Here is a 22,871-nt window from a genome sequence, read left to right on the forward strand (position 1 = left end):
TTTTTCTCGTCCTTCACACCAATCATCATCACCCTGGAGACATAGGGAGGAGCAACACACATATCATAATCAAACAATGACCTATGATTCTAGGAGAAAAAATGACACACGGAATCAATATGGTGTGGTCACTAGGAATAGGTTCATTCCATTGTCTAATGATAATGGGGCTCTTGACTCTAGAGCAGGGGGAAGTTACGATGAACCTTATCCATCCCATAATCAACGGGATTTTCAGAGGGTCAGCAGGGGAGGCCAAAAAAGAAATGGGGACGGAAGAGAGGGAGCAGAGGGGGGAGGAAACTTTACTCCAAAAAGAAGAAGGACTTAGATACTAGTGGTATCATCAATCTTAGTAATAAGGAACTAAGGAAGAACTCTCAACTTTGAGTAAGGGACTAAAATATGCCCCCATACGGAACCTTAACAAGTTCCAAACTTTTATAGACATACATAAATATGCGCGGAAGTTAAACATCAAAAGGTATGTCATGAGCAATCCAGCTAGACAAGAAATGAGGGAAACCTCTACGATTGTTCATTCTAATCTGGCGAACGCTTCGCTTTTTAACCCCCCAGGCAATTTGGCCCCGAATGTTAACATCTTCCGAGATTTGCTTATTAAAGATCTAACTAACTTGAATATAAGAGCCATCCGGCCTAAGCAAGACATTGCTGCGGGTATGGAGTCTCTTTTCAATAGAAAGGATATAGTGGTTCGCCCTGCTGATAAGGGGGGGGCCATTGTTGTTTTGGATAAGGAGGCCTATTCCAATGAGCTGGCAAGAATCCTTGGGGATTCTGAAATATACTCCCCCTTACCGGCTGATCCCACATCTAAATTTAAACAGGAGTTAAAAACACTTGTACAGAAGGGCTATGATATGGGCATTCTGAATAGGAAAGAAAAAGAATTCTTGGTACCTTTGGCACCACGAATGCCAGTTATGTACATATTACCAAAGATACATAAAACTTTGGCCAATCCTCCAGGGAGACCCATCATCAGTGGAATTGACTCTGTTACGTCACGAGTCGGGAAGTACATTGACAAGTACTTACAACCACTGGTGATGGGAACCCCCTCTTTTTTAAAAGACACTAAGCATGTCATTAACTTGCTTGGTGAAATAGAGTGGAAATCAACTTACTTACTGGTAACCGCGGATGTAGCTTCGCTTTATACGGCCATTTCTCACCAGCTAGGCCATGAAGCGGTGCAATTCTTCTTACATCGTGACTCCAGTATTTCGATCACGCAGAAGAAATACGTGGTCGAACTACTGGATTTTTCGATGAAACATAATTATTTTTGGCACGATGGAGCACACTATCTACAGATGAAAGGAGTGGCCATGGGAGCAAAGTTTGCTCCCAGTATGGCCAACCTGTTCATGGCCAAGTGGGAAGAAGATGTGGTACTGTATAATAGACGTAATGAACTAATTTTTGGAAAAGGTTCATTGACGATGTCCTTTTTATATGGGATGGGGACATTGAATCTGTCATGACTTTTCTATCCTTTTTAAACAACAATGATAGAGGTATTGTGTTATCTCATGAGGTTAATACCACTCAAATTCATTTTCTGGATCTAAAAATCAGTATAGAAAATGGAAGGATTATCACATCAACACATTTTAAAAAGACAGACAGGAACGGGTATATTCCGCTTGACTCTTGCCATCACCGCTCCTGGCTGTCAGCAGTTCCAAAGGGGCAATTCTTGCGACTCAGGAGGAATTGTTCCGATTTGGAGGATTACAAAAAAGAAGCTCAGGTTCTTAAATCCAGATTTCTAAATAAGGGCTATGATGGTCAGTTGCTGGACTCATTAATAACAGAAGTAGGCATGAGGGATCGTCTGACTCTCTTAGCTGATAAACCATCACAAGTGGAGAAAAGGGAAGACTTCGGTCTGGCTTTTCTAACCACCTACTCTAGCCAACATTGGGCCATAAAACGTATAATTAGAAGACACTGGCCTGTCATTAAGAATGACAGAATTCTGGGGCCGCTATTGGGAGATAATCCGTGTGTACTCTTTAGGGGTGCCTCAAATCTTAGGCACTTTATAGCACCTAACGTTCCAGACCCACCAACAAGACCTTCTTTCTTTGGGGACCTAAAGGGATTTTACCCATGTAGGAAGTGTCAGGTTTGTGGCATCAACTCCTTCAGGGGGAGGAGATTAACTGAGTTCATATCAACAAGAACTGGTGCCACATACTCAATAAAATCTTTTATCACATGCACTACGAAGTGCGTAGTGTACTTGTTAAGGTGTCCCTGTGGTTTGGAATACGTTGGGCGCACTACCAGAAAGTTGCAGGTCAGACTGGGGGAGCATCTTACCAGTATACGGAAGGGTTTTGACAAACATAATGTGTCAAAGCATTATGATCTTGTACATAATAGGGATCCCACTGGTACTACGTTTATCGCCCTAGAGAAATATATACCACACTGGCGAGGTAGCAATGGCAAACGTAGCATATCTAGAAGCGAGACTAACTGGATATATAAGCTAGACTGTCATGTCCCTGGAGGTTTGAATGTTGAGTGGGACATCAATTGCTTCATTAACAATGGTTGATGAACATTTTCTCTCTTTTGATGTCCCCTCACACATTCTTGGTAAATAAGGGTGCCCATCTTGGTCTCGTTTTTCATTAGGAAGTCTGTTTGGAACTTTAGGAAAAAATTCTCCAAATAAAATGTCTTGTGAGGTTTAAAAGGGTAATTATTATAATTTTATCTATTTTTCATTATTTTACCATAGAAGGCTGATTACCCCCCCTTTTTACAAATTTATTTGGTTTTCTTCTGTTTGATCTGTCATTTAAAAATGTTTAAAAATACTTAAAATTACTTTGTGCTATACTATATGATTTTAGAATTTTGTGGGATACAATTCTCTTAATTGGAGGATTATTGCATTATAAGTGTTCCTACTTTGAAGGGTGTTGCGAACTGTCCTTCAGCCATTAGCACATTTTTATTTACAAATTTTAAAAGTTTTTTGTGTTCAAACTGATAATTGTCTTCTTGTGGTAATATGCTAATTGTCCACAAGATGGCAGTAGTAAAGTTTAGGTAACCACAGGTGTTTTAACCAGGCTAATTACTATCTGAATCAATCAGTGTTTCTTCTTTGCTGTTTATTTCAGCTGTTTTTGTGAGCTCCGGTGACCAATGGCTGAACCTTTTCGTTCCGCCGTTCGGGTATTTAATGCGCATGCGCGGACGTGTGGGCGTGCCCCTGATGATGTCATTTCTGACGAAACGGCCGTAGGGTAAACACGCACGCACGGACTGCGCATGCGCGGACTTTCTGTTTGTATCGGAGCTGGTTTTTATACTCCTTGCAAGGAACTTTTATGGATGCCTATATGGCAATTTAAATAAAAAGAAGCTGAAACTTTTTTACACTATTGGAGTGTTTTCTCTTCCTTCTTTTTGGATATTTATCATCGTCAAGAGGGGATTTCCCCTCCCCCTCCTTTCACCATTGAGAACCAGTCTGCAAACCACCTTTCCAGCGCTCTCAATTAGGAGCTATCCACAGGGAGGATAACATCTAAAGTGGAGGATATTTCATGCTGTTTTTCAATGGCTGTCTGGTAAGCCTTTAATCTTTCTGTGGTGACGGTCTTTATCAGCGGTGGAAGTCACGGATTTACTCAGCAGAATCTTCACTTATATATATGTGGACACTTAAGCACGTCATTTATGATAATTTGATTTGGCGTTTGTTATTTCACTTATTCACTAATTCTTATAATCATGTGCACAAATTGTTATGTTTTTTATTATAGTTTATTGTCTACTGTATAGTAGCCATCCAGCGCTGCACTTTTTTGTATGTATAGGGGAGAAAAACTGCCAGAGGCGGAGGAGGCAGAAGAGCTGGAGGGGGGAGAAGAGATAGGAAGAGACGCCGGAGCTGCCTTAATAAATTTCTTATTTTTGACACTTTTTTTTTTTTTTTTTTTTTTTTTTTAGGTGAATAAGTAGGCGTACAATGTACCCCATACTCATTCACATAGGGTGGGGGGCCGGAATCTGGGGGCCCCCTTGTTAAAGGGGGCTTCCAGATTCCGATAAGCTCCCTGCCCTCAGACCCCAACAACCAACGGCCAGGGTTTTCAGGAAGAGGTCCTTGTCCTCATCAACATGAGGACAAGGTGCTTTGGGGTGGGGGGGCGCAGGGCCCCCTCTTCCTAAAAGCACCCCCCCCCACGTTGAGGGCATGCGGTCTGGTACAGTTCAGGAGGAGGGTGGGCGCTCGCTCGTCTCCATCCCTTTTCCTGACCTGCCAGGCTGCGTGCTCGGATAAGGATCTGGTATGGATTTGGGGGGGGAATCCCCACGCAGTTTAGGTGTGTGGGTTCCCCTTAAAACCCATACCAGACCAAAGGGTCTGGTATGCTCTTGGAGGGGAAACCTATGCCGTTTTTTTGTCTTTTTTTTTTTTATTTGGCGGGAAATTCCCCCTAAAGATTCATACCAGACACAGTGCCTGGTATTGTTGGGGATCAAAGTCGGATCCCTGTCGTACCAGTGTGAACCCGGCCTCAAACCCCTTTGTATCAACTTGTGTGCATGTTATCAGGCCAAAATCACCAGGGTATGTAAACTTTTGATCAGGGTCATTTGGGTTGTTTCTGTTGCTTATGATTTTAAAAGAATAAACACAGTTGATTGATAATAAATGGCTTCAGCCAAACACTAACCATGAGTGAAAGAAAAGTTTTTGTGTTATCATTCATATTCTCTGAAAAATGGCCAAGAAATCATAAATTCTGCCAGGGTATGTAAACTTATGAGCACAACTGTATCAGTTTCTGCAGAGTGGATACGGACAGAGCCTCTACTTGCCATTTACATCTGGCTACATCCAATCTGCTCCACCTTTTTAGCCGACCCAATCAGACCTGGAGGTGGGGCGGGGGGGGGGACAGACACAAGTCCGTTTACACCTGCCTGTCCATAAGAATGCATGGTCTTCCTATCAGATCTGCCTAAAAAACTGACTCTGTGACTGACTCTGCAGGGGGTGTTTCGGACTGCTCCATCGCTGCTTCCACAAAGAGAACACGGGTCCTTTTTTGCTGCATTCCTGTAGGGAAAAGGCCCTTAGCCCACGTTCACATTGAATGCAGCTTTGAAATCGTGCAAATTGCACGATTTCAAAGCTGCATGTCAGTGCGACTTGGAAGACATCTGTGCGGCTTAGAGAAGAGAGCGAGGAGAGAAGAGAGCCGATAACCGCTTATGTATGTGCGTTTTTTTTTTTTTTTTTTTGCAATGGAGCAGTGTAAAAAGTAGCCTAAAGCCGGAGAGTGCAAAATCTGGCGCAACTCTGCATAGAAACCAATCAAGGTCCAGGTTTTTTTTTTTGACAAAGCTTAATTGAACAAGATGAAGTTAGAAGCTGATTGGCTACCATGAGCAGCTGCACCAGATTTTACACTCTCCAATTTTAGTAAATCAACCTCATAGTGTTAGGTAGTCACTAACTACTGAGCTAAATGTGTAGCTACCCAGCTGTACCTACAGTATAAGAGAGAGTGACTTTAGAAGTTGTGGAATATTCAACCCATCTGTAGATCAGCAGATTTTTTTGATTTTCAATCTTCATGTAAAAAATTGGTAATGCGTGTTTATTTAGCCTTGTTAATTTGACTACTTGTCTTTCTTTCCTCAGGGTAGAAGGCAGCATGCGAGTTTTAATTGGATTGTTCACATGTCAGTTTGCCAACATTCAGATGGAGGCTGCCAGGTGTCTTCATGAACTGTCTCATTCAGATGACCCAAATGTGTCCAAAGCGTGCCTGCCAGCTACCTCCTACCTTCTGACGTACTTATCAGGAAGCAGTGCAGAGCTCACGGTATTTATTTTCATTTTACATGAACCGTTATCATATGAAAATGTTAACAGCTTACTATTTCAGATATCCATCTTTACTGCAAAAAACCTATAAGCGACTGTACCATAATATCTGGATGGATGATAAGTCTGCAACAATGCAAGTAAAATGTGAATTCCTGGCCCCATGTCTCTGGACAGTTATCAGGCTGAGAGGGCCTCTCTAAGTTCTGTTTGGCTAGAGCAGGGATGTCGAAACTTGGCACCCCAAATGTTTTGGAACTACATTTCCTATGATGCTTAACTACACTGCAGAGTGCATAAGCATCATGGGAATTGTAGTTCCAAAACATCTGGGGCGCCAAGGTTCACCATCACTGGGCTAGAGTGAGCAACAGTGAATGGCATTTTCCTGCAACAGTCTAAAAAGTAAAGACTATTACATAGTTTAAAAGCCCATCTCAGAGATAAAGATCCCCCAACTCACTCTAACTGATCTCTGTATATAAAAAAAAAAAGAAATTCCCTTTTTACTTGCTTAAAGCCGCAGCAATGTGACATTGTATTCCTATGTTTCCTGTCCTCTTCTGTTTACGGCTGCCGAAGTCCTTTGGGCATTCACGTCGCTGTTTAGTGACAAGGTCCTCTCAGGTTCCAGAGGAGGAGTGATGTCATTACAAGGGGATTTTCAAGGTTGAGGGGTGTTTGTAGCTGTGAATTAGCTGAATATATCTTCCTTCATCAGGTGATTTAAACAAAAAAAACGTACACAATGGGTTCACGAGGGGTGGAAGGGGATCATATTTTGCCTGGAGTGGGACTTTAAAGTCCATCTAAAACCTCATGTTCAGAGTAATAAACAGGTATTTTTTGGTAATATGCAATGCTAGATGTCTTAAAAGCAATATAATTTACCTCCCTTTACTTTACTTTTCCTCCATTGACCTCATGCACCCTTTTTTCCGTTTTAGTTGCCCTTCTTTTCATCAATTTCAGTTCTGGGTTCTTTAGTAAACGTGTAGCCAAAATTAAGCTGCATATTCAAGATGGAGTTATGCTATTGTTTTGTGCAGGAAAAAAGTGTGTGTCTCTCTCTATAGCCTATGGGGCGTGTGTGTAAGTGTGTGTATATGTGTATATGTGTGTGTATATATATATATATATATATATATATATATGTGTGTGTGTGTATATGTATATATATATATATATAGTGGTTTTTGTGCAATTTGCACACCACATCTGGGAACTTATATGGCAGGCACGCATTTTTAAAGGATACAACAGCTAACTGGTGTACTCCAAAAACAGAAAAATGGTATTTGGAAATATTAAACAAAAGTGTTGTATTTTCAGGAAAAAGTGACGTGTAGGTAAGTGATGAACATATATGTGGTGACAAAGCTGTTGAACATGCTTTATTGGTTACAAAAAAGCCGTAATAGAATTTTTTTTTTTTTTTTTAAAGGTGCTAAACACAGGTAGATAGACCTACTGCCTACCATCGCCAGGTTACATTTGTAAATGTTCCCTGTTTCAAAGCCAGCAGCTGACCCTATGCTCAGCTAGGAGCTCTCAATCTTGTCTTAACCAAAGTTTTGTTCTTTTTTATTTTTTTTTTAATTTTTTTTTTGTCTTTGTCAGCCTATAATAAAAGTAATTCGGGCAAGAGTGTACCGAAAAAAAAAAAAGATACACAGGTCCTTTTAAAATATAAAAACGTTATTTTGGTATGCAACCAGGTACTAATGGCCTCTGGTTATGGAAAGGCTAATAAAAGAGAGTGCATTACTAACTTTAGAATGTACAGACTGCAATTGCCTGTTCATACCGAGTTCACAATCTGCAAAATACCCAGACCTTTCCTATTTATTGATTACCCATTTTTTTCCGATCACCTGAAAATTAAGTTGCTTGCATTTGTTGCAACCCCCCCCCCCCCCCCCAAATTTAAAAAAAAATGTGGTTTTATTAGGTAACACAAAATATGCCTGACACACTCTTCAATAGACTGTTCTTTGCTGAAATAAATTGTTAATGTACTGGATGAAACACATTGTGATTAAACCATTACTTAGTATTTAGGGCTAATTAGGATCTTGTACAAATCTGCTGATTAAGGACACTTTGGTAGCAGAATAATTCTTCCCTGCTGGAGTTCCAGAAAGAAAGCCAAAAGCATATTAATGGAGTGAACAATGCAGGGTCTCTTACACATGAAAAGATTGCAGAAGGTGATCAATGGTTAGCCGCATAGCAGGGTTCTATAACATAGGGCGTTCCTATGCTGGCCTGACAAAGCACATTTAACATTAAAGCAGACAATCTCTCTTTAAGCATTGTGTTGGATTTAGTGACTTGCAAGGCTTTTGGCCTCTTTATGACATGATAGACTATAATCCTATATTGTATATGTCAATATTATATATTTTTTCTACTTTTACTGATTTTGTAGCTGACCCATACTATGCATAGTTTTTCTAGCCAGCTTAACCACACAATAAAACTTCCTGCACTTCCTAAAGTAGCATGAAAGGCTTACAGCTTAACAGGTATGGTTTTATTACAGAGTTTCAATGGTCCAGATTAGACAAACTTAGATATACATATTCCATACCTGTGGGACTGCTGTAGAAGCAGAGAATCACTATAGTAATCGTGCCGACTGTGGTGATCAACATAGTCTTCTGGGTCCTGTGCTGAACAGCTGCCCTGCTGCATAGTGAACAAAGGGGGTTGTTTACTCGGCATTGCCACCATTCACAGAATGCCTTGTATTTTTTATTCATTAAATACAAGGCATTTTCTGATTGGATGGGGTGGAGAGGAACAGTGATGAAGTTAACTATCCCCACCTTTTCCAATCAGGTTATGCCTTGTATTCATGTATTCATTAACATGTATATTAGGCAGTCTGTAAATGGTTGCGAGCGACCCCCCCTCTGTGTTCACTATGCAAAAGGGCAGCCACTTGGCAAAACACCTGGAAGACTGTGGCAGTGACCACTACACTGATTCTCTGGTCCACAGTGGTCTGACAGGTATGGAACTTGTATATTTTCTTTCAAGCCAGACCAATGTGACTGTGCAATCAAAACTTTACCTGGAGTTCATCTTTATTTCTAAGCATTAAATAATATGTCAACCCAACATTTCATATTCCCGATATGTGCCTGCTGTACCATGTACTTGTATGAAAAAGTATCTGTTCTCTTTGTATTGCTCTCTTTGTGTGAAAACCCTGGTTTTTCTGTCAGTCCCCCTGCTTTCCTATAAAAAAAAACTGACCACACTAAGCAGGAGAGCACAGAGTGGTCAGTTTTCTAGCTGTGCTGAGCACTCCGCTTGCTCTATTACAATGATCAGACTTGTGCTGACACACAGCTGAGAGCAGAGGGTATTTGAAAAAGGGGAAAAAAGTTTTTTTTTATTTTTTTTATTTTTTATATGTATACACAAATATTTTGCCCTTTTATTTCTATTTTAAACAGAATGGGTTGTTTTCCAAGATGAGGGTTTACCAATACTTAAAGGTAAATGCCCCAGTACATGTGCTACCCTCCCACCTCCGATCACTTACCTACTGTCCTTGTCACCTCTGCTGGCTCCAGGACTGATCATCTCCTTCCCCAAATTTCCTTGTTTTACAATAGACACTGTGGGCATTGGAACATAGGCTCTTGCTGCCATCAGTCAAACTGCTGGGAGAAGGAAGCTGGGGCGTTGCTTGCCAGGTGCTGTGTGTGTCCATGGATGCACACATCTCAGCACAAGTCCTGGATTTGAGCGAGCATGCATTGGTGTCTCCATAGCACCTGGCTAGCTAATGGAAACACCCAAAAAAAAGGAAGGAGGGGGCAGCAGCTTTGGGGCCCCCAAGGACAAGAGAAAAGGGCATTTTAAAGGACAGTGACTACACGAATTATATGAGTTTGGTCCTCATCTTCAAAGTTTTTGTTTTAAAAAGAAGGGTTTAATATTACTCTTGTGCCTTGCAAGGCAAAATGCAAAGATACATCCTGGTGTTCAACAACTTGTAAGACAAAAACATATGTGTTATTTTATGTTGGTTTTGTGGTTTGGCGCACATCTCAAAAACATCACTTGAACTGCATCTAGTTAGACCAAAATTTTCCTTCTCTATAAATGGGAAATCGCTTTATCGCATAACAAGAAGTCTTTGTTTCTGGAAATATGGAAGTCCGAAGGTTCAGTGGTCAGCCTAGACAGCATGTAACAAAAAAAAAGAAAATCACCATTGTTTTTTTGTTTTATCTTATTATCGTACGATCTATTTGTTTAAAACTATTATTTTGGATTTGGGTGGATTCTTTGAGGCTGCAGCAAGCATTGGATCTTGGGATTGATATCTTTGCATATAAATCCCATCAGCAGAGCAGTACAGGAAAGTGTCAGTGAGACACAGCTTCTGCCGCACTAATGCATTCCAATCTCAGATTTCCCCACACCACAGGCGCATTGAGGGGGAGGCATTCTGCATTGTACAAGATGGGAAACATTGGTTCTATATCTTTGCTGTAGCTGCGATCATTTCATCCAGGTTCCATCCAGCTCTTGTGATGGAGAAGAGATTGGGTGCAGTTGTGCTAGGGGGGCGGACCCTGTTTCTAGGAGGATGAGAACTGTGATTGGCCACTGCTAAAGTCAATCACATTCCTGCTAGCCTTGCCCATCATCTGGAGGAAGATGGCACACTTGGTTGCCACTACCAATCTCAGAAAGAAGAGATCACACTGTGAAAACCACAATCGTGTGACAGTTTGTGGAATTATAGTTGAGCTTCTGGGAACTTTGTTGAAATAGCTATTTGCTGCTGCTTTCCTACCACGCTAGCCATTTTAATTTGGGGTGGTGAGGACAGGTGGCAAACCTTTGCCACAGCCTCGTCTATCAGGCATTTAACTTGCTGACACTTTAAAATGACTTTTTTGTTAGTCAAATCTCACTTTCTTTTTACAATCCCTGTTCCCCTTGCTCTCTTTTTTAATTGAAAGGGATTAATGTGTGTGTGTGTATATGTATATGTATGTGTGTGTATGTGTATATATATATAATATTATATATATAATGCAGAGGTGTCCAAACTTTTTTCAAAGAGGGCCAGATTTGATGAAGTGAACATGCTTGAGGGCCGACCATTTTGCCTGACATTCTTTAAACCATTAAAATTTGGTCTAAGTGTGTTCATCTGAGCACTAATACACTGCCCAACAAGAATTCTCTTGCCTTTGTGCTGTGTGTGGTGCATAGATGAGCTTGGGCGTGTTATTTGGATATGCCGTATTTATCAGCTTATAACACACACCTTAACCTTAAACACCTTAAATAAAGAACTGTGAAGAAAAATAAGGGTCAGTGCCCATCAATGCAGCCTAATCAGTGCCCATCTGCAGCCTCACAAGTGCCACGAATGTAGCACCCACCGTATTGCCATGAATGGAGCCCCCACCCTATTGCCATAAATGCAGCCCTCACCGTATTGCCATGAATGCAGCACCCACCGTATTGCCATGAATGCCGCACCCACCGTATTGCCATGAATGCAGCACCCACCGTATTGCCATGAATGCAGCACCCACCGTATTGCCATGAATGCAGCACCCACCGTATTGCCATGAATGCAGCACCCACCGTATTGCCATGAATGCAGCACCCACCGTATTGCCATGAATGCAGCACCCACCGTATTGCCATGAATGCAGCACCCACCGTATTGCCATGAATGCAGCACCCACCGTATCGCCATGAATGCAGCCCCCACCCTATCGCCATGAATGCAGCCCCCACCCTATCGCCATGAATGCAGCCCCCACCCTATCGCCATGAATGCAGCCCCCACCCTATCGCCATGAATGCAGCACCCACCGTATCGCCATGAATGCAGCACCCACCGTATCGCCATGAATGCAGCACCCACCGTATCGCCATGAATGCAGCACCCACCGTATCGCCATGAATGCAGCACCCACCGTATCGCCATGAATGCAGCACCCACCGTATCGCCATGAATGCAGCACCCACCGTATCGCCATGAATGCAGCACCCACCGTATCGCCATGAATGCAGCACCCACCGTATCGCCATGAATGCAGCACCCACACCATTGCCATGAATGCAGCACCCACTCCATTGCCATGAATGCAGCACCCACTCCATTGCCATGAATGCAGCACCCACTCCATTGCCATGAATGCAGCACCCACCGTATTACCATGAATGCAGCACCCACCGTATTACCATGAATGCAGCACCCACTCCATTGCCATGAATGCAGCACCCACTCCATTGCCATTAATGCAGCATCCACTCCATTGCCATGAATGCAGCATCCACTCCATTGCCATGAATGCAGCATCCACTCCATTGCCATGAATGCAGCATCCACTCCATTGCCATGAATGCAGCATCCACTCCATTGCCATGAATGCAGCATCCACTCCATTGCCATGAATGCAGCATCCACTCCATTGCCATGAATGCAGCATCCACTCCATTGACATGAATGCAGCATCCACTCCATTGACATGAATGCAGCACCCACATTGACATGAATGCAGACTCACCATTGCTGTCAGTGCAGCCTGATTTATGTCCATCTGCAGCCGTGGAGGAGACAGGGAGGGGGCGGGATGAGCGCCAACAGACATACAGGAGAAACTCCTGTTTTTATCGGCGGCCTCTTTAACTGAAAGTCCCGCCTCCAATGATGAACAAAACAATTGTCCAATGGCAGCGCAGGAGACGGGACTTCCTTTTACACAGGACGCCGTGAAACAGGAAATACTCCCCTCCTGCACTCGTCCCACCCCCTCCAAGGCAGCCAGCATATCTATCTTTTGTGGCCCCCGGCGCTTGGGGATTCGTTGGGGGCCACAAAAGATATATATGTCAAAATTACCAGGCGGGCTGTCCGAAACCAGAAGGCAGGCCGCGATTGGCCCGCGGTCTGGACTTTGGACATGCCTGATATAATGTGTGTCACTTACTACTGACCCCTTAGCTCTGCGTCGTCTACTACTACTGACCTCTGCATCACCTACGCCCAACCCCTGAACTCTGTGTAACTTACTCCTGACCCCTGAATTGTATGTCACTTACTCCTAAACCTTTGCATCACTTACTACTAAACCCTTGCACTTTGTGTCCCTTTAATCCAAAGCCAGTTTTCAGTACAATGAACGTTGCACACAATTTTTGCTGCGGCTTCCAGCGCGCTGCACTTTTTCTCAGCTGGAGGGCCCAACTTATGATCTTACACACAGGCCCACTGCTTTCAGAAAATGGGGATCGACAGGGATGAGTGTGTCAGGACAAGTAGCTATGTCTCATCTCTGCTTCCCTGCACCGCTCTGCATATCACTCGTATCACAGATGAGAAGAGGGTACAGTGGTAGGGCAGATGAGCAGGGGGGTAGAGCTGTGGGGCAGATGAGCAGGGGGGTTCAGTGTTGGGACAAATGAGAAGGGGGTTCAGTGTTGGGACAGAAGAGCAGGGGGGTTCAGTGTTGGGACAGAAGAGCAGGGGTGTACAGCGGTGGGCCAGATGTGCAGGGGTGTACAGCGGTGGACCAGATGTGCAGGGGAGTACAGTGGTGGGCCAGATGTGCAGGAGGTACAGTGGAGGCAGAGATGAGAAGGGGGGACAGAAGAGCAGAGGGGTTCAGTGGTGGGGCAGATGAGTAGGGGGTTACAGTGGTGGAACAGATGAGCAGGGGGGTTCAATATTGGGACAGATGAAAAGGGGGGTTCAGTGGTTAGACAGAAAAGCAGGGGGGTACAGCAGTGTGGAAGATGTGCAGGGGGGTAAAGTGGTGGGGCAGATCAGAAAGACAGTACGTTGGTGGGCTAGATGAGCAGGGAATTACAGTGGTGGGGCAAAAAAATAGGATATTTACGTGTAAAATCCTTTTCTTGGAGTACATCACGGGACACAGAGCAAGAGTAGTAACTATATGGGTTATATAGGCCACCTTTAGGTGATGGACACTGGCACACCCTAGACAGGAAGTTTACTCCCTATATACCCCTCCCCTTCCGGGGAGTACCTCAGTTTTTGTAGCAAAGCAATACACGTGTATACCAGAAAGAGGGGAGGGACCTCTGTGTCCCGTGATGTACTCCAAGAAAATGATTTTACAGGTAAGCTGTTATAAAAATCCTATTTTCTTTATCGTACATCGCGGGACACAGAGCCATAGTAGTAACTATATGGGATGTCCCAGAGCAATGCTATCTGAGGGGAGGGAGACACAAACAAAAGCAGGGCGCCATCAGACCTGAGGATCTATACTGCTGCCTGCAGCACACTGTGCCCAAATGCGATATCCTCCTGTCTTTTCACATCCACCTGATAGAATCTGGTGAAAGTATGGACTGAAGACCAAGTTGCGGCCTTGCAGATTTGAAAAGGTGGAACCTTCCCTTTCAAACCACAAGCTTGAACAATTACCTGCCGAATCCACTTAGAAATAGTAGATTTCGACACTGCCTGTCCTTTTCTAGGACCTTTAGGCAACACAAACAAAACATCCATTTTTCGAATCTTCGGCAGAAAGCTAGGATGAGGACGCAATACCACCTTATCCTTGGGAATAATCAAATATGGCTCTTTACAAGAAAGAGCAGCTAGCTCTGATACCCTTCTTGCAAAAGATATGGCAACCAGAAAAAGCTTGTCAAAAGGATCAAGGGAGTATGCCGTATCAGCTCGAAGGGCTGTTTTGTAAGGCCGACAAAACTAAATTCAGGTCCCAAGGAGGTTTCATGGGTGACCTAGCCGGCGGATTAGGCCGGGTTACCCCCTGTATGAAACTACGGACACAAAGTTGACGACTTTGTTGTTGAACCTGGACACAAACGGATCTACATCCGGGACCCCCCCATCTTTGGCATATAACCAGGAAGATGTCGGGGTGAAGGGACCATTCCCCCGGTAACAATTTCTGGTGACTCAAGTAGTCCGCCTGCCAATTCTCTATCCCTGGAATGAAGATTGCCGATATGCACGGCACATGCTTTTCTGCCCAGGCTAGGATATGATTTACCTCTCCCTGGGCTGCATGACTTCTGGTGCCCCCTTGGTGATTGATATAAGCAACTGCTGTGGCATTGTAGGGGGTTACAGTGGTGAGACAGATGAGCAGGGGGTTACAGTAGGGGGACAGATGAGCAGGGGGGGGTACAGTGATCTAAGGTGTGAAGGTGCATTAATTGGGGCTGATCTGAGGACTGGAGTTGCAGGAATTGGGGCTGATCTGAGGTGTGAAAGTGCAGGATGTTCATTTCTCACTATTGCTATTATTAGTTTACAGCATTTGCTGTAAAAAAAATCCTTTTTCGTGATTGAGAGTGTGAAGTAGATTTTTTTTTTTTTTTTTGTTATAAAACCGCCACTTAAATACTTTGAAAACATTTTTCGGCACACTGTTCTCAAAAGGTTGCCTACCCCTGGTCTAATCCCACCTCAAACATAGTGATTCGGTCCTGAGTGGGTGCTGGCAGTACTTGCTGACTACTTGAGGACTTATTAAAGATCTCCTCCCCTGCTATAGCAATTCAGCTGCCAGGTCCTCCACTTATTTTAGCTTACAGCAAATTCAATGGGAAAAGTGAGAAGTCCTTGTCTAGCCTCATTATGTCCATGGTACTTGGAATAATTGACAGACACAGGAACCCAGTGGAGGATTCAGCCATTTATCATCTACTGGAATCAAGGCAATGGTAAAGAGCTCATCAGTTTGTAATTAGCAGATGTAGTTGCATGTGGAAGGGCATTTCACTACTAGTTCGCCCAACAAATTTGTCAGCACTTAGCCCTGTTAGCCAGCCCATCTATTTAGTTACATCCCATTGATGGCTAGCACAGCTGAATCTTTTGCTCAGGTAACTTGCAGCAAGTTTCCCTCTGACATGTTCCCCCCACTGTTAGTAAAAAATTGATCTGTTAAATGTTGTTCTTTATAGCTGTAAGAGTCCTTCAGCTGTTGTGGAGGATTCAGGGTTCTCACATCCCCTTATACTTCTAAAGTGGTCAGGTGCCATTTCTAGAAAAGCTTGCAGGCCAGTTTGGTCAGTGGTCTGCATGTCTCTAAATGTTGCTACTTCCAGAGTGACACTTCAGATGCATCCTAAACTGTATTGCTGTCATAATTTTGGAAGATGATTTTTGTGTTTTTTACAAATATAGATTAGTAGCCGGCACCCTCCAGTATTATATTGTATCAGTAGCTCCCTAAGATAATAATCAAACACTCTTTCTGAATAGTCTGTATTTGTATGCAGCTAGGCACACACCCCACTTTTCATGTGACATTTCACATGCATTCGGGTGCATTGGCAGTGAGCACTGTATTGTAAAAAATCAGGTGAGGGGCTGAGAGGGAGTTTTTGCCCCCTACCTGGACGTTTAGGTTGTCTAACTGCAATGCAGAAGGGATGTGATCAGAAACACTAAAGCAGCCCATAGATGATTCAATTTTCTTTCCTTCCACGGTGGGTGGAAGGAAAAAATATTGCTTAAATTCCCCAATTAACACGGGCAGTGTTGATAGGGGAATGCCTCCCTCATTGCTATTGTGTTCTGCTGGTGGAGGGGCTCCGGGAGCCTTCCTGGCCGGCAAAGCACAATGAATACTGTTGCCGGGAGTAATTGGATGTAAAAAATCAGAAAGGCTGGTTGTTCCTAAGTCGATCAATGGATGGAAATCAGCATGCCCATACATGGATCGAATCTCGGCTGGTCCCTGCTAAACTGGCTAGATGGAGGCTGATAGCTACCCATCAGCTCTATTACTTTGATATGTTAAACAGTGTGGCAGGTTTGCTTGAAATATCAGTTTTGGATGGAAAGCAAAATTCTCTTTACTTAATCTTTCCAGGAGCTATGTTTATATACTTTGGGTAACCTAATTGTGGAAAGAGAAGCAGCAAGACACCAGTTACTCTTACAAGGAATTATTCCTGCCTTTGCAGTGTGCATACAGGTGAGGTGTACTGTATCTGTTATTATATTACTTATTTCAGGGATGTGTAAAACATGTGATTAAGTAATGCAACGGACTGTATAATCCATTTTCTATTCCAGTCTCCTCATATGACAGTATTGGAAGCCACTGGATATGCACTCTCCCAGTTATTGCAAGCAAAGGAAGCTCATCGGAATATAGTCCAGTAAGTTGCCATATTTGACACATACTCGTAGCTATAGGAACATGCAGACCTAGGGTACTCTCAAATGTTCAAATGCCAAGTATTAGCCAGAAATGTGTGAATAAAGGAAATGCAAAACCCATAGTGGACCTTGATAAGTACATTCCTGTTGGGGACACTTCAAACTTTTGGCTTACGTGTGTTGCATCAAAACGTTCCAAAAATCAGACACACATAATTTTTTACAATGAAGATTAGCACAATGCATGGCAGTGCTTAACCATACCTTGTGTTGCACTGCAACGCATGTGTATTCCTTTAGTTTGCTGGGTTGCCAATAAAAATGAACAGCCTTGCAACTCACTGACACATTAGATTAGATGTGTTACTATAATTGTATTAATTACAACAAAATTTTACAGTCGCAATTTGACAACAGCAGTAAATACCTGCATATACATATTCATGCATGCATATGCATCAGTATACATACATTACATATAAATATAATGTAAGCAATAGACCATGCAAATAATAGAAGTGCGTTCAAAGTAATGTAAATATTCTAAAAGTAAGAGAAAAGTAATATTCATTAGTATTAGCATTTTATGTTATGCCCTGCTAAGTTGTATTGTGTGCCTTTTATTTTAGCTTTATATGGCATCAGGACTGTTGGTGAAAAAATTTAATTTGTTACCTTTGTGCAGAACTGTTCTAGAGGCTGGACTAACCCAGGACATACTTAAACTGTTTGTTTCTGATTCCGAAGATGGTTTTGGGATGATGATTGAATTTGCTTGGTGTCTTCATTACATTGTCAGCAGGTATATGCATTTTAATGTAATTTTCTCCCAGCTACCTACAGTGGGGTAAACACTATGAGAAAATCGGAAGAAAAATTCTGTACGAGGCATGATTGTTCGATTTTCGGATAGTGTGTACACAACTTTCAACATCCGATTTTCCAAATGAAAATTTGCGAAGGCACAAAGTCCACATTTTTTTTTCCGTGCGTGAACAGAATTAACGATTTTCGCTTAATGTGTACTGTTTTCGTATAGGAAAAATCTGATCCGAAAGACCACGAATGATCAAAAAGAATACACAACAAAAAAAAAGCCTTTGTCCAAGAATTTTCGTACAATTACAGCAGTACCATCCTCTGTTTCGACCTGCTGTGAAATATCGAGGGAAAACGGACAATCGGTCGTCCGATTTTCTTATAGTGTATACTGGTCTTAAGCAAAGTTTCTAAAGCTGGCTTAGAATAGAAACAGCACCTGAAAATGTACAAATATAGCTATTGTTAAATTGCTACTATTACAGTATATCTGCTTGTGTGTGCAGCACCTAGACTGGAAAAATTCAGGTGTTAGATACACTTTTCAGTCTTTACCGACTGTCCTATAATATTTAATGGCTATCCTAAAGTGTAGTTTTGGTTAAAAAAAAAATCGTGGTTAAAAAAAAAAAAAAAAATTATATATTCTCACAAAAGTGAGTACACCCCTCACATTTTTGTAAATTTTTTATTATATCTTCATGTGACAACACTGAAGAAATGACACTTTGCTACAATGTAAACTAGTAAGTGTACAGCTTGTATAACAGTGTAAATTTGCTGTCCCCTCAAAACAACTTAACACACAGCCATTAATGTCTAAACCGCTGGCAACAAAAGTGAGTACACCCCTAAGTGAAAATGTCCAAATTGGGCTTAATTAGCCATTTTCCCTCCCTGGTGTCGTGTGACTCCTTGGGGTTACAAGGTCTCAGGTATGAATGGGGAGCAGGTGTGTTTAAATTTGGTGTTATCGCTCGCTCTCTCTCTCTCTCATACTGGTCACTGGAAGTTCAACATAGCACCCCATGGTAAAAAAAACTCTCTGACGATCTGAAAAAAGAATTGTTGCTCTACATAAAGATGGCCTAGGCTATAAGAAGATTGCCAAGACCCTGAAACTGAGCTGCAGCATGGTGGGCAAGATCATACAGCGGTTTAACAGGACAGGTTCCACTCAGAACAGGCCTCGCCATGGTCGACCAAAGAAGTTGAGTGCACATGCTCAGCATCATATCCATAAGTTGTCTATGGGAATTAGATGTATGAGTGCTGCCAGCATTGCTGCAGAGGTTGAAGGGGCGGGGGGTCAGCCTGTCAGTGCTCAGACCATGCGCCGCACACTACATCAAATTGGTCTGCATGGCTGTCATCCCAGAATGGAAGCCTGTTCTAAAGATAATGCAAAAGAAAGCCTGCAAACAGTTTGCTGAAGACAAGCAGACTAAGGACATGGATTACTGGAACCATGTCCTTTGGTCTGATGAGACCAAGATAAACATATTTGGTTCAGATGGTGTCAAGCATGTGTGGCGGCAGCCAGGCGAGAAGTACAAAGACAAGTGTGTCTTGCCTTCAGTCAAGTATGGTGGTGGGAGTGTCATGGTCTGGGGCTGCATGAGTGCTGCCGGCACTGGGGAGCTACAGTTCATTGAGGGAACCATGAATGCCAACATGTACTGTGACATACTGAAGCAGAGCATGATCCCCTCCTTTGGGAGACTGGGCTGCAGTATTCCAACATGATAACGACCCCAAACACACCTCCAAGATGACCACTGCCTTGCTAAAGAAGCTGAGGGTAAAGGTGATGGACTGGCCAAGCATGTCTCTAGACCTAAACCCTATTGAGCATCTGTGGGGCATCCTCAAACGGAAGGTGGGGGGGGGGGGCGCAAGGTCTCTAACATCCACCAGCTCTGTGATGTCACCATGGAGGAGTGGAAGAGGACTCTAGTGGCAACCTGTGAAGCTCTGGTGAACTCCATGCCCAAGAGGGTTAACGCAGTGCTGGAAAATAATGGTGGCCACACAAAATTTTGACACTTTGGGCCCAATTTGGACATTTTCACTTAGGGGTGTACTCACTTTTGTTGCCAGCGGTTTAGACATTAATGGCTGTGTGCTGAGTTATTTTGAGGGGACAGCAAATTTACACTGTTATACAAGCTGTACACTCACTACTTTACTAATTTGCGGCTTTTTCCCTGCCAAATGAACCTTAGGAGTATTCAGAGTTTTGAAATACCCTTGTGGGAGGGGGATCGGCAGCATCTGGTACTTATACGTGATCTTCGGCAAGAGACTCATGTCTAGTTTGATATCATTTAGCAATGGCTGAAAATTCGATTGGTAAAGCGCATCCAGGGAAGTAGTAATCTTTACACCTAGATATTTTAATTCATAAATGGAAACTCCCCTTAATAGATCTGGACCTCCTATTTTGGCACATTATTGTTTTTAAGATCTCAGATTTAGCCGGATTTTTTTTTAAATTCGATACTTCTCCATATTGTTTTAGCATTTTCATTAAATTAGGGAGAGTTATTCTAGGATTAGTTATGAAGAACAAAATATCGTCGCCATATGCGAGGAGCTTGTGTTCCTCTTCTCCCAATCTAACCCCCCCAATGTTTACATCCTGTCGTATCTTCGCCAACAATGGTTCAAGGGACGGCACAAACGGGTTACAGGGGACATCCCTGTCTAGTACCATTATACATCTCGAAAGATCCTGAAGCCGACCCATTTACTTTCACCCTTGCTGTGGGATACTTATAAAGTGCTTTGATCCACTGCATGAATCTAGGGCCCAATCCCATTGCCACTAAGGTGTCCTGCATGAACCCCCAGTCTACCCTGTCAAACGCTTTTTCAGCGTCTATTGACAGGAGCAGACCAGGGGTCCTTGTCTCTTTTATTTTATGTATCACTAGGAGTGTTCTAATTCCATTGTCTCAGCTTTCTCTTCCTGGGACAAACCCAGCCTGGTTCGCATGTACCAACTCATTCATTACTATTTTCAACCTTCCTGCCATTACCTTTGCAAATAGTTTTGTATTAACATTCAACAATGATATAGGTCTATAACTGAAGCAGAGTGAGGCATCTTTCCCTTCCTTTGGTATTATAGTTATAGCAGCCTCCAATGCCTGCTTTCTCATCGCCCAATCAGATCCTATACCATTTATATATGAACAAGACTTGGGGATTAAAATATCCTTAAACTTTCTATAATATAATGTCGCCAGACCATCCGGACCTGGGCTCTTGCCTAAGGGGGTCTCCTTTTAAAGTTTTCATAACCTCTTCCTCTGTTACGGGGTCTTCCAAAGCCCTCATCTGATCTTCTGAGATTTTATTTTGGTCTATATCTTTTAAAAATCACCCATTTTAGGCTTCCTCTTTTTAACCTGTTCTATTGTTTCGTCTTTGTTAATTGAATATAAATTTGCATAGTATTCCTGAAATATTCTAGCTATGTCTGTAGTATTATAGACCATTTTTCCTGCACTAGTTTGTATTTTCTCTATAAAATTTGATGTTGTTTTCTTTTTTTAACAGTCTTGCTAGGGAGTTCCCCGTCTTATTTCCCCAGAGGTACCTTTCCTTTTTAAAGCGGAGCTCCACCCGATTTTACGACAATAGCGCAATGTCCTAATGAAAAAACGGACCTTTTTTTTTTTTTTTTTTACTGTACTTTTTTTGTTCAGATCATCTTGTTTAGTTCCTGGATGTACAGCCTGCGGATATGGGCGGGTTTAGTGCGGCTAACTCGTCATTTCCTATTAGCCGCACTGGCTCCTGGGAGCTTGTGTCATTGTTCCCAGGAGTCAGTGCGGCGGCCAGGCGCGAGTTAGCTGTTTACGGGCTCCGATTTAAGGTTATTGCGCATGCGCGAGATCGGGAGTACAACGGGCGGTGCGTGCTGGTCGATCAGCGGCACAATATCCCGGAAGAGGATGCCTGTGGGCTTCACATGCCCACAGGCAAGATGAGAACCGTCAGTAGAAATGTTTAAAAGTTCATTTTTTGGGAGAAAACTGACATCCGAAAGTAACAAAAACGGAACAAGTGAAAAACATATTTCAATGAAATAATTTTCATTTTACAAAAATAAAAAAAACGTAGACAGTGGAACCCCGCTTTAATCTTATAAGCTGACCGAGTCTCCTGCTCTAATATATCATTCAATTCCTCCCTTTTATAGATGAGTGCTGTTCTTGTTTCTTTATTCCCTGTTTCTTTATGTTGCTGTTCTAACTCGGAAATTTCCTTTATCAAAACATTCCTTTTCATTATTCCGACCTTTTTTTTTTTTTTTTTTTTTTCCGCTCCCATTTGAATCAATATACAGTACTTCTGATTTAAGCCTTATGGGCTTCCGATAGTGTAGCTTCTGTTATTTCTACTGTATCATTGATTTTAAAGTATACCTCTAACTCCCGCCTGATCCTTTCTTCTGCTGCTTTATCCTGTAGTAGTTCTTCATTTAATCTCCAGGCGGGTGGCCTATTTTGATTCCCCTCGATCTTTATTCTCATTATCACGGGAGCATGGTTAGCAAAAGTTGAAATTTCAATATTCGTGTTAATTACTGTTTCGAGCAGCTTATGCTCCACCAAAAAGAAATCAATTCTTGAGTACGTCCCGTGCACAGAGGAGTGGAACGTATAGTCCCTCTGTTTAGCATGTTGTATACTCCATGCATCCATCAATTGATTCTAAAGTAGAATCTTTTTTAAAAACCTCCTCCAGTCCTCTGTGCACCTGATGTACTATCGAACCCAGGTATCATACAAAAATTAAAATCTCCCCCCATAATGGCTCCTCCTCTCTTAAATTCCAGAATTTTTTTTTATAACGCCTATTAAGTATTTTATCAGATTATTATTTGGACAATAAATATTTGCCAGGGAGTATTCCACTTCATTAATTCTGCCCCTCAAAAATAGATAACGCCCTTCCGGATCCGTCCTTCTATCATCC

At 42.6% G+C, this 22,871-nt stretch overlaps 1 protein-coding gene across 2 annotated transcripts in view; it reads left to right on the forward strand.

Moving 5' to 3' along the window:
* TMCO6 (transmembrane and coiled-coil domains 6) overlaps positions 1 to 22,871 on the forward strand; it is a 79,570-nt gene that overhangs the window by 44,375 nt on the left and 12,324 nt on the right. For both annotated transcript variants that reach the window (XM_073620872.1, XM_073620873.1), the window contains exons 5-8: positions 5,711 to 5,894; positions 16,771 to 16,875; positions 16,977 to 17,062; positions 17,749 to 17,865. In XM_073620872.1, the coding sequence (XP_073476973.1) occupies positions 5,711 to 5,894; positions 16,771 to 16,875; positions 16,977 to 17,062; positions 17,749 to 17,865 (492 nt within the window). The remainder of the gene's footprint in view (positions 1 to 5,710; positions 5,895 to 16,770; positions 16,876 to 16,976; positions 17,063 to 17,748; positions 17,866 to 22,871) is intronic.

The sequence above is a fragment of the Aquarana catesbeiana genome, linkage group LG03, assembly GCF_042186555.1.
Source record: "Aquarana catesbeiana isolate 2022-GZ linkage group LG03, ASM4218655v1, whole genome shotgun sequence".
NCBI classification, from domain to species: domain Eukaryota; kingdom Metazoa; phylum Chordata; class Amphibia; order Anura; family Ranidae; genus Aquarana; species Aquarana catesbeiana.